At 56.8% G+C, this 15,499-nt stretch overlaps 5 protein-coding genes across 5 annotated transcripts; 2 read left to right on the top strand and 3 right to left on the bottom strand.

Moving 5' to 3' along the window:
• Positions 1 to 445: 445 nt before the first annotated feature.
• Positions 446 to 1,594, top strand: VTJ04DRAFT_10073 (uncharacterized protein; the record flags this gene model as incomplete). The annotated part of the gene is made up of 4 exons (XM_069357773.1): positions 446 to 848; positions 933 to 1,075; positions 1,180 to 1,418; positions 1,486 to 1,594. 4 exons carry the CDS (start codon positions 446 to 448, stop codon positions 1,592 to 1,594), a joined length of 894 nt encoding a protein of 297 aa, XP_069214808.1.
• A 40-nt stretch (positions 1,595 to 1,634) lies between these two features.
• VTJ04DRAFT_10072 (uncharacterized protein) lies at positions 1,635 to 1,883 on the bottom strand (the record flags this gene model as incomplete). Its single annotated transcript, XM_069357772.1, has 1 exon — positions 1,635 to 1,883. The coding sequence occupies one exon, from the start codon at positions 1,881 to 1,883 to the stop codon at positions 1,635 to 1,637; it is 249 nt and encodes an 82-aa protein (XP_069214807.1).
• A 2,544-nt stretch (positions 1,884 to 4,427) lies between these two features.
• VTJ04DRAFT_10071 (uncharacterized protein) lies at positions 4,428 to 8,033 on the top strand (the record flags this gene model as incomplete). Its single annotated transcript, XM_069357771.1, has 3 exons — positions 4,428 to 4,610; positions 4,723 to 7,656; positions 7,728 to 8,033. 3 exons carry the CDS (start codon positions 4,428 to 4,430, stop codon positions 8,031 to 8,033), a joined length of 3,423 nt encoding a protein of 1,140 aa, XP_069214806.1.
• Positions 8,034 to 10,257: 2,224 nt separating this feature from the next.
• On the bottom strand, positions 10,258 to 10,524 carry VTJ04DRAFT_10070 (uncharacterized protein; the record flags this gene model as incomplete). The annotated part of the gene is made up of 1 exon (XM_069357770.1): positions 10,258 to 10,524. One exon carries the CDS (start codon positions 10,522 to 10,524, stop codon positions 10,258 to 10,260), a length of 267 nt encoding a protein of 88 aa, XP_069214805.1.
• A 2,317-nt stretch (positions 10,525 to 12,841) lies between these two features.
• On the bottom strand, positions 12,842 to 15,201 carry VTJ04DRAFT_10069 (uncharacterized protein; the record flags this gene model as incomplete). The annotated part of the gene is made up of 3 exons (XM_069357768.1): positions 12,842 to 14,810; positions 14,870 to 14,939; positions 15,000 to 15,201. The coding sequence occupies 3 exons, from the start codon at positions 15,199 to 15,201 to the stop codon at positions 12,842 to 12,844; spliced, it is 2,241 nt and encodes a 746-aa protein (XP_069214804.1).
• Between the last annotated feature and the right edge of the window lie 298 nt (positions 15,202 to 15,499).

The raw sequence follows: 15,499 nt of genomic DNA, 5'->3' as shown, positions 1-15,499 counted from the left end.
AAAAAAAAAAAAAAAAAAAAAAAAAAAAAAAAAGCTAGCCACCTCTTCCGGTAGAGACAGGTGTATCCCAGGTATCCCAGCATTTGTCTTAGACATTATCTTGCTCTAATGTCTAGAGTAACGATAAAATGGAGACAGAGAGACAGACAACCCTTAAGTAGCTATCCCTAACCTGAACCCTACACCACAACCCCTAACCCTTGGGCTGTCACTCCTGACCCCACAATCTGTCCCGCATCCATCCCAATGGGACATTGGCGGTCGACTTCACAGGAAGCTCCACGTTGCCGGTCCAAGCAGACAACCTCCCAGACACAGAACAACCACCCACCGCCATCACCACCATCCTTCCCGGAAATCCCCCTGCCATAGCTAGGCAATTTCCACGAGCACCGACCGACTCAAATCTAGAGGCACCAACCAATTCCGACACAACCCGCCCACCATGGACCCCTACTCCGCCGAAGGCGAGCTCATCAACATCCACAACCACTTCCACCAAGGCCAATACCAAGAGGTCGTCGACTTCGACGTGTCCTCGCTGTCCCCCGAGAATGCCCTGCCCGCACGCGTGCTGCAGCTGCGCGCCCGCATCTCCCTGGGCCAGGCCGACGAGGTGCTTGCAGAGCTGAACGGTGCGAAGGAGCCCGAGCTGGTGGCCGTCCGCGCTCTCGCCCTCCAGGCCCTCGGCCGCGGCGACGAGGCCGTCCAGGCCGTCGAGGATCTGCTCGCCAAGGGGGATGCGGTGCAGGAAAACGCTACTGTGCAAGTGGTGGCGGGGACGGTGCTGCAGGCGGCGGGGAAGAGCGAGGAGGCGCTGGCGCTGTTGGGGAGGCATCAGGGGAATTGTAAGTTTTTCGGCCTTGGTTCTGGTGATGATGTGTGGTGAGGGATGGGCATGGCTAACCGCTGGTTTTTTACTCTACGTGTAGTGGATGCCGTCGCTCTCATCGTGCAGATCCATCTCCAGCAGAACCGAAACGACCTCGCCGTGAAGGAGGTTGCTTCGGCGCGGCGGTGGGCGCAGGATAGCTTGCTGGTAAACCTGGCCGAGTCGTGGGTTGGGTTGAGGCTGGTCAGTTCCTTCCCCTCCTTCCCCCCTCTCCCCTCCTCTCCCCCACCTGACATTCATCATTGTACAAGCAAACAACTGACGTTAATCCGGTCTGGCATCTCTAGGGCGGCGAGCGGTACCAACAAGCGTTCTACGTCTTTGAAGAGCTTGCCCAAGCCCCCGCGACCTCTTCTGTGCGGTCCCTGGTCTCACAGGCCGTTGCGGAGCTCCACCTTGGCCGGACGGAAGAGGCGCAGGCTGCCCTGGATCAGGCGCTGAAGAAGGAGCCCGCATATGCCGAGGCTATTGCCAACTTGCTGGTGCTCAGCGTCATCACAGGCAAGAATGTGGATGAGTTGACAGCGTAAGTATTCTTCTTGGTCTCAGCTGATTCTGGGATTGGTTTGCTGATAGCCGATGGGCTCTACTAGGTCTCTCCGCAACGCTGACGCGAAGCATCCGCTCTTTGTGGACCTGGCCGAGAAGAGCGAACTCTTTGACAAGGCCGCGGCGAAGTACAAGGCCAAGGTTGCCGCGTAGATGACGATAAGTGTCATCAGTGGATGAAACTGCTCGATACCTAAAATCCCAGGAGGACCTGGGGAACAAGGCGATGTCCAGCATAGACGAGATATGGTCCACCAAGAGGGGCAGAACAGGACACGGCGCCAAATGAAGGAAAGGCACTTGAATCAAAAAATATAGAGGGCGAAGAACCCCATGGCTTATGGTGGTGTGTCCCCGCCGGGACAGGGAGCGTCAAAAGGCAAGGTCCAGCCGAAGGAACTCTACAATGCTCTTTAGAGAAGCCGCGAAGCGCCCTCCACATTCGGATCGCGGGGGTCTGTCTGGTGGTGAATTAGATACAGCATGTGCTCGGAGTTGACCATCTCCAGGCAAAAAGAGACACATGATGTCTGGATCTTGACTCCTGTTTCCGCAGCCTCGATCAAGAAGCGATGTCAGATGGTGTGGTCCATTTTCCCCCATTGCCGCCGTTGTATAGTTTGCGATGGCGTCACTTTTCATGAATCTTGCACGAAAGGACAGGAGCAGATAACCGCCGACAGCTAGAGGGTGTTGTTCATGGGTCACAAATCAATGGTAGTATTGGGGGTTGCGAATGAGGTGCGGCAACACGTCTTTTGGCCCCATCTGGTCTGATCAGCGGAGATTATCACCTCTTTCCCAGCCGTCCCTGTTGTCCGGGATCTGGGGAATCATGCGGTTATATACGTCCGGAGACTGCGTAAGTTAAGGCCCGAAAGGCTGGGGCTTTGGAGCCGTTCGAGTATTGAAGGCTGAGTCGGTGGAAACTAGGTGGGGATCAGGGTTGCATACAGGTTTAGTTGCTGTACCATTTTTGGCATTCACTGCGCTCCGCAGTTAGCTGTATTATGTGTAAGCTGAAGAGGCTTTCCCAGTCGTCCGGTCCCAGAATGATGCCGAAGCGGATGACATGCTGACCCGGGAGCCAACGAGCCCAGCGATCCTCACAGTATGCGATGTTGATGTACATACCTTAGGTACCTATCTTTGATGGGCAGCAACCTGGAATGCACTACGTCCAACAGGGAAGTTGTGTAAACTGGCTTAGCGTTATCAACCAAGAGAGATGTCAATGATAGGTACACAAGGTACCCCCCTATATTCGCACCGACAAGATCTGGAGCAGGTGGTAAAGAAGGGGGCAAATTCCCGATCTTGGGTTCCATCCGCATACCTGCTTTTGCATCCGCCTCGCAGCGGACGTTGACCCAAGACCGTTTCGTTGCCGAATAGACTTGGAATTACATACGTAGCCAAGTCTCCATCCGTTCCCTCCATCCGTTCCTAGCTGACACATATTCCCGGCGGTCAAGAATGCCCACGCCACATGTGAGCCATAAGGAATTGGGAGGTGAGACGGCATGTCAGACATGAATGAGACTGGAACACGGTGGCGCAAAGCTGAGATGCCCCAAAGGATGGGAAGGGAATCGAAAGATTGAAATGCGCCAGGCCAACGTCCGCTCTCGCCTTTGGCTGTCATGGTCTGCTTGCTCCGGTTCCATCTCTCCGTGCGTAATGGATCTCCTCTCGTACTGGTTCGACTGATTTCGTTCCAAGCTGTCTTGTTTGACAACACCGAGACAAATCCGATTCCAAGTTCCCAGCCGCGCCACGGCCTGGGTGCCCGATTCAAAACCAGATTCCAAAACCCCCCGCGACGGGAGCGCGGCGCTCGAAATCCGGTCCACAGACGTCAGGTCGAGCTCCACCTGCAGTCGGCGGCCTCAGCCTGGCATCGCGGGCACGGCGGGTGGGTGATTCTGGCATTCAATTCGACGTCGAGGTTGACAGGACGAGGATTCGAGGACTGCAAAGACAGGAGAAGCTTCACGTCAGCGCCTGGCGTTTGGCTCGCAGACCAGCAAATTCCGGCAAATCAGCCTAGATCCCTTCCCTAGTGTAGCCTGGTGGGGCTGCAACAGCTTGCACTTTCCCCTCCGATCCCCCTCCTCCCGTCCCTCCCCCCGGCTCTTCGCCCCACCGCCAACCCCGCTGATCCCTGTCGGTGGCCCCACTTCAACTTCCTCTTCCAGGTTTCTGCTTCCGGAGGAACAGCTTCATCGCTCCATGTTTCTTTGGACGTTGCAAGAGGCGGTCGAGCTTCTCCAACTCTGACCGGAGGTTGGGCTGGTCTTTTGTAGTCATTATTTTTCTGTTCATGAATAACAAACCTGGAACCTCGAGGGAAAGGTAACTATCAGACTGGGCACAAATCTGTGGCATCTCTTTTTCTTTGCCAGGCCTGGCTTCCATCTGTCTGCTTGATTTGATGTGCGGGTGCCTGACCAACGTGTCGCAGAATCCAACCGGCCGCCAATCGCAAATCCCCAGATCTCACGAGTCGAGCGAGGCTCCCCTTTGCTGACTCCTCTTCTCGCCAGCCCGTTCGGGAGGTGGAGAAGGCGGCGGCTGTCGAGCTGAGTGGGAATCTAGAAGGATTATCGTTCCTGCTACCTGACTCTTGCTCTTTACTATATCGGGTTTTGCTTTATACAAAACAACTCAAGTTGCGTCTGGAACACAGCTTGAAAAGACACCTTTGCCTACCACGACAACGGATACAAACACCCGCCGTTTCACACCCGCTATATCCACCCGCCCTACGTGTACATCCAGCACCGTCTCCATCCGACATCCTGGAAGCTCGACGGCTTTAGCTGCCGGGTCCTTCCCTGTGGACTCTGTTGTAACGCCTCCGGCGCCATAAAACCGCCCGTTCGACCCCGCGATATCCGGATTGACCGTCATGGTTCGCATTGGGATACCAACCCGTCTGAAGCCAGGCACCAGTTCAGCATCCAACAGTCGCAGTGCAAGCCCAATGGGGACCAAACGCGATTCAGATGGTCCCAAGGACACCGGCCTTGTCCTCAAGGTCAACATCCTTCGTGTACGAGACCGTCAACCATACCCGTCGAATCCATTCAACGGCTCGCTGACTAGGTATGATGCTGTCCAGGCCAAAGATCTCGCCGCCAAAGATAGGGGAGGCACCTCGGATCCGGTGAGTGCGACACTGCATATGGTTTCGTTTGCTCCTTTTACTCCCGCTTCGGCCCTCCGTGCAGGACAAAGTTGCGGATAGCCGCTGACGTCGCACCCCCCTCCTTTCACAGTTCCTCGTCCTCACCCTCGGCGACGCGAAGCACATCACCCATACCGAGTCCAAGACCCTGAACCCCGAGTGGCAGGAGCAATGCGAATTCCCCATCACCGGCGTTCAGAGCTTGCTACTCGACGTCTGCTGCTGGGATAAAGACCGCTTCGGCAAGGACTACCTCGGCGAGTTCGACCTCGCGCTCGAAGAAATCTTCTCCGACGAGAAACCTGAGCAGCCGCCAAAGTGGTACCCGCTCAAGAGCAAGCGTCCGGGCAAGAAGACGAGCGTCGTGTCTGGAGAAGTCTTGCTTGGCTTCACTCTTGTTGACGCCACAAACCCCAGCGCCACCCCCGAGCAGATCTTTGAAAAGTTCAACGCCCTCGCCAAACTGGCCCCCGTCACCGATAGCTCGTCACAGACTCCCACACCGTCGAGGACGCCCGTCCTAGAGCCGACCAAGCCCAAGACGCCGTCACCCGCGCCGCCGCTTGACCGTCGCACCGGCGAAGATGGCAACAACGATGAGGAGGACGACGATGACGCCTACGAGGACGAGACCCCAGAGGACGAGGACCAAGGCAAGCCCGAGACTGCCGAGAAGCGTCGGAAGAGGCTACGGATCCGAGGCCTCAAGCGCAAGAAGCGCCACAACCCCTATGAATTCATCAATGGCGGCAGCGATGTGGTTGGCATTATCTTCCTGGAGATCGACAACATCACGGATCTGCCGCCAGAGTCCAACGTGACGAGAACCGGGTTCGACATGGATCCGTTCGTCGTCGCCTCGCTGGGCAAAAAGACGTACAGGACTCGCACCATCCGTCATAACCTGAACCCCGTCTTCAAGGAGAGGATGATTTTCCAGGTCATGGCCCACGAGCAGTCGTACAGCTTCTCTTTCACCGTCATCGACCGGGACAAATACTCGGGGAACGACTTCATCGCTTCGGTGAACTTCCCCATCAGGGAGCTGATTGAGAAAGCCCCCAAGGCCGATCCCGAAACTGGCTTGTATAACCTCAGGGAAGTTCCAGAATACACGGCCCCCATCCAGCGACCTCGCTTCAAGAGGTTGGGTCTGTCACGCAGCTCGTCCTCGCAGAGTCTGAGCAAGGGCAGCAAGTCTAAGATCCCCACTTCTACTCCTGGCGGCTCTGCCCCCGTCACCCCGGAGGCCAGCCAGACTCCGGGTGATGGCCCGTCAGATAATGGCCTCCTTGCCGTTCCCGGGGACAATGCCGCCGCTGCCAGCACGGGCGATGCGTCGTCTTCCGACAGCGAGGATCCCGACTTCCTTCCCTACACGCTGCCGCTCAAAATGAAGAACCAAGAAAAGTGGGAGTCCAAACATAACCCCCGACTGACCATTCGGGCCAAGTACATGCCCTATCCGGCGCTTCGTCAGCAGTTCTGGCGCGCCATGTTGAAACAGTATGATGCCGATGACAGCGGTCGCATCAGCAAGGTGGAGCTGACGACCATGCTCGATGCACTGGGCTCAACTCTGCGCGACTCAACCATCGACAGCTTCTTTCAACGCTTTCCTCACAAAGCCGCCGACAGCGAGGATGCCGAAGATCTCACCATGGACGAGGCCGTCATTTGCTTGGAAGACCAGCTGTTGGCCAAATCAAAAGCGCAAAACTCGAGGAACCTTGCTGTCCGCAGCGCCGGGTCAAAGACGCCCTCGGGGGCGACCACGCCAGGTGACGGTTACCCCTTCCCCGAAACACAGGCCGCGTCCGAGTCATCCACCATCACCGTGCCGGAACTCAGCACTCCAGGTGAAGAGGGAGAACTCCTGGGTCGCGACGACCTCAACAATAACACTGCTGAGGAGCACGTCGTCGAGATCCGCGAGTGTCCCATCTGCCACCAACCGCGGCTCAACAAGCGCAAAGACGCCGACATCATCACGCACATTGCGACGTGCGCGAGCCAGGACTGGCGGCAGGTCGACAAGTTCATGATGGGCGGCTTCGTCACGTCGAGCCAAGCCCAGCGCAAGTGGTACTCCAAGGTGATCACCAAGGTCACGTACGGCGGGTACAAGCTGGGCGCCAACTCGGCCAACATCCTCGTGCAGGACCGCCTGACGGGGCAGATCAACGAGGAGAAGATGAGCGTCTACGTCCGGCTCGGCATCCGCCTGCTGTACAAGGGTCTCAAGGCAAACAACATGGAGAAGAAGCGCATCCGGAAGCTCCTCAAGAGCCTCAGCATCAAGCAGGGCAAGAAGTACGACGACCCGGCCTCCAAGGCAGAAATCCCCAAATTTATTGCCTTCCATGGCCTTGACCTGTCGGAGGTGCTGCTCCCCCTGAGCGAGTTCAAAAATTTCAACGAGTTCTTCTACCGCGCCCTCAAGCCCGGCGCCAGGCCCGTCTCAGCGCCCGACAACCCGCGCATCATCGTCTCCCCGGCCGACTGCCGCTCCGTCGTCTTCAACCGCATCGAGCAGGCCACCAAGGTCTGGATCAAGGGCCGCGAATTCAGCGTCCGCCGCCTGCTGGGGTCCGCCTACCCGGAGGACGTGGGCCGCTACGAGAACGGCGGCGCGCTGGGTATCTTCCGCCTCGCGCCGCAGGACTATCACCGGTTCCACATACCCGTCGACGGCGTGCTCGGCGACATTCGCACGATTGCTGGCGAATACTACACGGTCAACCCCATGGCGATCCGCTCGGCGCTGGACGTGTACGGAGAAAACGTGCGCGTGCTCGTGCCGATTGATAGTCCCGAGTTTGGACGCGTCATGATCATCTGCGTGGGCGCCATGATGGTGGGGAGCACGGTGATTACGCGGAAGGCCGGGGAGACGGTTAAAAGGGGCGAGGAGCTGGGGTATTTCAAGTTTGGTGGGAGCACGTTGGTGCTGCTGTTTGAGCCGGGGAGGATGGTGTTTGATGATGATTTGGTGGATAATTCGAACACAGCTTTGGAGACTCTGGTACGTTTTTTTCTGCCCGCTCAACCCAACCCAGCAAAGCAAAGCGGCCGCTAACTGTTTGCTGTCTACAGATCCGCGTCGGCATGTCTGTCGGACACCACCCCGCAGAGCCCATGTGGACGCCCGACATGCGCCGCGACGACTCCGCCATCACGGAGCAGGACAAGGCCGACGCCAAGCGCCGCATCCAGGGCCAGGTGGCAGAAGAGTCAATGACGCCCGAGAGTATTGACGAGAACGCCGGGAGCAGCAGCTGCGGCAGCAGTAGCGGGGCAGATGGCGAGGGGACTCCGACTCCTCCTCCGGGTGGTGATGGTAGTGGCGCTGGTGGTTTGGCTCCGCCTGCCTCTGCTGTTGCTGCTTCGCTTGCGTCTTGAGAGGTGATTGTTGTTGGCGTAACTGGTGGGGGAGTGCGTTGTGTTGTTGGACGAGCAATGATGGACATGATGATGACGACGACCATGGTTGTTGTTGTATAGGTTCTCTGTGCTGCTCTGCTGCTTTTGGCCTGGGGTTGGTTGGTTGGTTTTACAAGAGTTCCTCTACTACTACTGACAGTAGCTGCTGGTATGCTTGTATGCTTCTATGTACTATCTTCAACCTAGTACTGTACTGCCTCCTGCTTAGATGGGTACCTAGATAGGCAGGTAGGAGAGAGATATAAGTGGATGGATTGATGGATAGATAAGGTCGAGGGAAGAGCGCGCAGAGTCTGGTTTTGTCAGAAGGATGGGTGGCTTGGGCAGCATGCATTGAAGAAAACATGCTGCTTTGGGACTGGAGGGGGAGGGTGTTTCACGTCTTCAATGTTAGAATTGTGCTTCTTCTTCTTCCTTGCTCTTTCAAGTTTGATAGATCGGTAAGTAAATAAGGGGGTGGGAAGAGAGGAGACGGATGGAGGAGCGCAGCCACCTGGGCAGAAGTGATGGGCCTGCGGGAGGTAGGTACCTATGATGAGTTTTATGTTCGATGTCACAGCAACGAGATGCCTTCGTTTTCTGTGATACACGACGGCTATGATCATGATATAGAATCATCCAAGCATTGATTTACGGAGTACAGTTTTCCGTGCCAATCTTGTGAGTTTAGGGGCATGTGTGTATTTGTATTTGGCCATGGTTGATGTGTGTTGTTCATTCTATGATTATGGTCGGGCACAGCAGTGAGTGACAAGGAGAGGCAAAGGCATACTGGATAGGCAGGACGTGTAATGCCTCATTGAATCAATGATCAAGGAATTGAAATTCATGAAGAAAGCCCTGCTGCAGAGGGTAGAGGTATTACCTAGGGAATACGACTAAAATCTGAAGAAAACAAGCAAGAAAAGCCTGGAAGGTTGAAACTCCGTCATAGCATCATAGCCTATCTCTCCTCCCGCCGCACACTTTCCCGTTCACGGATCCTTCTTCCCGTTCCTGATTCTCTGTCTTGGTCCCATCCATTCCTCTCCTCCATGCTCATGGAATGCTGCCATGGAAACCTCACACACACCCCCAAGATAGGCACCTGAGATACATTTGACAGCAAGTGACAATGATTTCCCCCGGTCTGCAAGCCTCCCCTCCCCTCCCCCCCTCTGCGGAAGAACCCTGGTCTGGGCCCGCAGGCGTGGATGTGGATGGTCTCACCATCCATCCCGTCATCGACATAGGTACCTGAGTACCGACCTAGGTAGGGGCAGTCCAGTCTTCCCCAATTTCTAGGTACAGTACCTGACCTAATGCCAAGCATGCGAGCATGTGATGCTGCGCGGGAAGCAAGAGTCGAGACAGACGTTTGGGATGGTTCCTGGAGAAGAGAAAAGCGAAAGCGAACCGTACCGTGCCCTACCCCAGATCTGCTGGTAGCTGCTGGGAGGTAGGCATGTACATACAACTGCTGCCGTGCAGAAAGAGAATTGTTGTATCGACACCAGGGTGTGAGGGAGTCTTCCTCACTCAATCCACGCTTCCCATGTTCGGTTGTTTGGCGAGTTGGTAGCGTTTGATGTCGTGCTCTTTCTGTTGCGACTTGGCGGGCGTGTGTGGTTGGTTTTTGTGTCTCGCCTGACGGCATGGCATGGCGGAATTGTGGAGGCCGATGGTGTGTGTTTTTGTTTCTGTCTCCAAATTCCCAACTCTGCCTTCCATGAAAATTTGCCTTGGCGCCTTAACTCCGTGAACTCCGTGGGTGAAGAAAAAGAATACCAGCAGTAGGAATCATGTGTGCGTGCCTGGTGCTTAACGCCGAAAATGTCAAAAGAGACGTGAATGACGAAATCTGTGGGGTTGCATCCATCCCCTAGAGGTTGCGGAGGTGGTGGTGGTGGCTGCTGCTGCTCATGGGGGGGCATGATGTAGCTGATGCAAGTCGTCGTGGGGCGGGCTTGCAGCAAACCCGGCATGTGGTCATGGAGTATCCGTCTTGGTCATGAGCTGAGAGCGAATGGCGGCGGCGGTGATGGTCGTAGTGGTGGTAGTGATGGTAGGTATGCGTGTGAGAAGGTGGTGTCGTATGAGCCGCCTAGAAGCTCCTCCCCCCTTTCGGCTTGCCATTCTCAGACAGCTGCAGGAAGGCTGTAGGAGTGAGTAGGAGCCTTCCCCCCCCTTTACAACAGCCAGCCTAGCGTGAACCCCATCTCCAACTTGACACCGACGTCTGGCGAGCGAGAGGCTGTTGTGATGATGGCTCGCTGTTGCGGTCGCTGTCCATGGAGCGCTTCTCGGAGGGCGACGATGGCCGAGGGAAGTAGGAGGCGGCGGTGGTGCTGAAGAAGCCCTGGGACGGAGACGGGAAAGGGTTTGGCTCTGGGGAGGTCTGCCGGGCCCGGCGCCAGGAGGAGAGGATCTCCTTGCCGAGATGGGCGGATATGGTGTGCGTGGGCGACATGGTGATGACGAGGGGGTTAAGTTTTGTTTTTTGTTCTTGTGTTGAAGAGGAGGTGAAGAGACAAGAGATGTGTTGTGTGTGTTGGGTTCTGTGTAAGTCGGCGGTGTGTCAGGCTCAGTCAGGTAGGCTGAAGCTCGAATAGATGAATCCAGTTTCAACTCCCAAAGAATGTCGAAAGGAAACGGGGCGACAGGCAGAATTTAAACAATTGAAGCCAATGCAGGCATCCATCCGTCATCCATCCCCTTCACAATCTCTTTCTTACACCTTTTCTTTTCCAAAACATCCAGGCCGTTGCGTTTGCGCACCCACCCTTCCTTAGCGTCGTGTCCCCAACCAAGTGAAGTGACCCTAGCGCACTCCGCGTACCGAAGGCGAACCCGGCCCAGCCAGGCCAGGATGGCGTGTCGACAAGCAAAACAACCAAAGCACACCCCGGCCCTTGACCGCTTCCTTTCCCCATTTGGACGCACCCAACCAATCACAGCGCCGGGATTACCAAGACTCGTGGCTGGTGGTGCAGGCGCAGCTGACTGTGGCTTGTCGTTCTGGGCTGATCTCGACGGCAGACGACGTCCCGGCGCTGGATGACTGGGGTGCTTTGCCGCCCAACATCGTCCCATGTCCATCTAATCTTCAATTTTGCCTCTTTTGCCCGACTTTTGGTCTCTGGTTCGGTGTACACCCTGGGGTGCGTGTGCCTTGCTGTCCCCAGTCTTGGGCCAGCTTCCATTCACTTGACTCCTTCGTCCTTCGTAGTGTTTGGTTGAAATCAGAACAGGCAGGCCAGTTGGCAGGAGGCTATCCCCGCCAGGGCTGACAACCAACATGTCTTGCAGGTTGTCGCAGCTTGCTAAGCCCTACTTGCACTCCTACGGGGCAAGGTATACAGAAACTCCGTGCGGCTCTGTTCTGCTCTCCGCTCCGCAGCCCTCCGCAATCCTGGACAAAACGAGGACCCCATTTCCACCTATGTTCGCAAGTGACGCCATGTTTCGACGACAAGACGTGCGAGTTACGAGCTGAGATAGGTATGTACAGTGAGTACCTCTAGTGTACTAGTAGGTGTACCTCACCTGGAGTACGTACTCCGTAGTGTACGCCTGTCGAGGTACAAAGGAATTCCGAGCCTCATCAAATGGTTTCGTCATCAATCAACCCCACATGGAACGCACGTCCGTTGTGGAATGACTGAGGCGATCACAATAATTCTCCACCAGACACCAGACTTGACTGGAGCAGTGGAGATTACCGGCTGACTTTTGCTCTCTGTGTTTGACAGATCCAGTTCCATTTCTTTTCAAAGTCCCGTTGGTGTCGATGACTGATCAACTTGTGTGAACGGGGGCTTACATGAAACTTGACAAATCCGACCTGTTTTGAACCGTCTCTCAAAGCTGCTTGCTCCGCCCCCAACATGAAATGGAAGACTCGGGAGCTGGACCCGGGCCGGCCCCACTCGGCACCCAACGGTTTCGGGACTGGAGGATGGACTCGGCCGACTTGCGGGGCCCATTATCTTGACCAACCCCGGCCTTGGACTTGGGGTTTGACACCAATCTCATGATCCCAGCGGGGCCTAACGGAGCCACTGTACGAGCAGAGTAAATGTACCATTACTACTAAGTCTCCATGTCTACTACAACACACATTAGATATCTAAGAATGTACAAAAAGCAACCCCGAGTCCATGTCGTGTGTACGTATGCCGGCAGTACCAAGTCGTTACGCCATAAACATCCCGTTCGTCCCATTGACGCCCAGTACCATGGAATGAATGCAATCCCCCTTCTAAGATATAAGATCCCCAATCCCAAGCATTGTGCGTGATACTCGCTCTATGCCCGCCTTGATGGATCGTCCTAGACATTCCTCGGCCTCCTTCATAACCAGCGACAGAGATCCTCGTAGCTAAGGCTGACCGCAAGTAGCCCTGAGCCCATCTCAGTCCGGCCGTCTGCCAAAAAGTAGGATGCTGGCATGACGTGTGATTTTCTTTGCCGCCCGTCAACCGAGCACGGGCGCACGGCTCGGCTCGGTCCGGCCCGGGGCCGCTCTGCTTGGTGCGCCGCGTCTGGCGTCTCGGTCACTGCCTTCGAAGGATTTCCGGACGACGGGACGAGCTCCGATCCTCAGAGCCTGCGTATAAAATGGCAGCTGACCGCGGTTCTTGAGTCCTGCCTGGCACGTCGCTTTCGTCACTGCCGAGCCCGCCAGACCCCGGCGTCTTCTCGTCGTCCTGTTGTTTGGCCAGAAGTCCCTCGTCCAAACACCAAAAAACAAAAAAGCTCCAGACAATCTCCTTCCCTTCTCCTCTTCAATCATACGTCAACTTCGACTCCGACTTATATCCCCGCTCAGTAGGCCGGATATCCTTGATCGGATGCAACACCATGGCCGGCAGGCACGTCCTGCCGTGCTTGGCCTCCCAATCTGGCCCGCCGATGCCCGTGTCCTCGTACCCCATCCAGTTGTTGTACAACCTCGTCGGCGGCGTGGCCCTGTAATACCAAGTCGACCCGCCAAACCTGCCCTCCTGGCCCCATCCAAACGCGCTGCCAAAGCTGCCCGCCTGCCCGCCGGGACCGCCGTTGAACCACTTATCCAGCTGCTTGCCCGACCACGCGCGGTCAAAGAACACGGGCATGGGGGCGTAGACGGCTTTGAGGCCGTGGAGCAGGGCGACAGTTTGCGGCGCCATTTCCGACGCGACGTGGTTCCCGCGGAGGTCCTCGCGGTGCATCACGTCGAGCAGCCTGCGCGAAAGCCGCGACTGCGTGACGATGGTGGCGCGCCGGGGAAGGCGGCCCCACGAGAACTCCCGCGAGCGGTATCCCCAGAGCGTGTTGCGCATGACCCAGTTGCTGTTGACCACGTCGAAGATGGGCGCGAGCTCGATCAGATCGGCATCCTCACCCACGCCCCACGAGTAATCGTCGTCGCGCGGGTCGGCCACGGGAGGCTTAGGCCCGATGGGATCCACCACCGGCACCTTGGGAGGACCCCAAATCAGCTCACCGACCCCGCTACCATACCTCACGCGCCCGGTCGCGCTCTTCTCCACGTGTTCACGGAACTCCGAGTCATAATCCCCGTGCACCGAGGGAATGTAATACCTCTCGCTCCTCTCCCAAAGACCCCTCCTGGGCTGACGGCGCGCAAATTCGCCCATGCGCACCAGCACGTCGTAGTGGTGCCCAACCACGCGCGAGTCCATCTCCCAGTTCCAGACAAACTCATACTCGCGGAAAGCCTGAGCAAACATCTGCACGGGAAGGAACTGGCCATGGTAGACACCCCGGGCCTTCTTGGAGGGAAGGCTGGTGGCGTAGACGCGCTCAATGAGGTCATCGTTCCAGAGGACAGTGATGGAGCGGAACTCGGCAGGGACGTGGGCCTCGAGGGCAGCAGCATAGCCGGATTCGGTCCACAGGTCGATTTTATCCTCGGGATTCTTAGGCTCCCTGATGTGGACAAACAGAACGACGGTGAACTCGCCACCCGAGCGGAGGTTGAGTTCGGTAATGAGCGAGCGGATGACTTGCATGTCGTTGTCGGTGTACTTTTTACCCGAATAGCTGCGGAGAAGAAGGGCGGTACGCGGTTCCAATTCGATGCCGGTCGTGTTGCTGGCGGAGGAGGTGGTGGTGGTTTGCTTGTGCTGCGACTTGACAACGCGCCGCTTCCGCCAAAAGTGGTGGAGTGTCTCCATTACGTCGTCGTAATCCTCTGCGGTTTTCGCGGCCTCGTCCCTATCGAGCTCCTCCTGGTCCCAACGCTTCTCCCCGTTCGGATTCACATACGGATTTTTCGGTGCCTCGGGCGCAAATCTTGCCTGGTTCAGTGCGACGCAATTCTCCTGCAGGGCACCCCAGTCCACCTTCTCCCAGTCCAGAGGCTCGCCGTTGTCGTCCACTACCGGCAACAATCCGTACTGGCCCATCCGTGTTTCGCGTTCGAAGCAGATGTTCTGGTCTAGCCCAAGAACACTGTAGCTACCAAATCCAGGCTGCGGAAATTTCTCGGGCCTGCCCTTGAACACGCGGATGTCCTCCAAGACGCGGCCTCCGGGACCCGGGCAGGGCACGTATGGGGCATGCTTCGACATCCAGTCCATGCTATTGTACCGGGGGTAAGGGTTGAAAGTGACCGGCTGGGTTTTGCTAAAGGTGACGATGGTCTGATTCGTGTCGGCGCCGAGCTTCACACGGTGTGCCGGCGTCCGGTCCTCCTGGGCGACGAGAGTTGACAAGGTGTTGCCGTAAATGTCATTGAAGCCAGGTTTACTGGTTCGGGTCTGTCAGCGCTCCTGGAACTGCGGCAAAGAGACTATGAGTTGAGGTACCTTTCAAGCTGGCGGAGTTCCTCCTCAAAGAGGGCCCTCTGGGCGCCGAGTTCTGGCTCACGACGCTCATCTGTTGCAAGCAGAGTGTAAGTCGCCGGCTTACAGACTTCTTGATTGCAAGGCGCCATACCTGGATCGCGGCTCACCGCTTTGACCGCAAAGTGAGGGACCGTATTCTTCAACGGCTCATTCTTGCGCACCAACACAATGAGACACAAAATGAGAAGGAGGGCGGCCGTGGGCAAGGCTGTCCTCGGGCGCGCCAGCACCCAGCGGGCTTGGGACCAGCGGGCCTGGGTTTTCACCACGCTCGCCTTGGCCTTGGATAACATCGTCAAGAAGCGCGATGTACCTGTGTCGAGAAGAATGTGCGGTGCGTCGGCGAACGCGCGCGAACGAGCCCCGAGGCGCGCTCGGAGAAGTCAAAGAAGAGGGACCTTTGGTCCGAGGAGTAGGTTTGGTGGTTGGCGAGGCTTAATGCAGAGTCAGCCAGGTGTGCAGCACGCTCTCGGCGGCGTTGATTGCGAATGGGCAGATAAAAAGCGCCAAATGTCCAAAAAAGTCCAAGCCCAGCTGACAGCGCCGAACGAGTGAATGCGCGAAAGTGGGCAAGAATCAAAGGCGAAAAGC

Source organism: Mycothermus thermophilus (assembly GCF_041956435.1).
Source record: "Mycothermus thermophilus strain CBS 625.91 unplaced genomic scaffold VTJ04scaffold_7, whole genome shotgun sequence".
NCBI lineage: Eukaryota > Fungi > Ascomycota > Sordariomycetes > Sordariales > Chaetomiaceae > Mycothermus > Mycothermus thermophilus.
The sequence above is the reverse complement of the archived record's forward strand: the minus strand, read 5'-3'. Positions and strand labels throughout refer to the sequence as shown.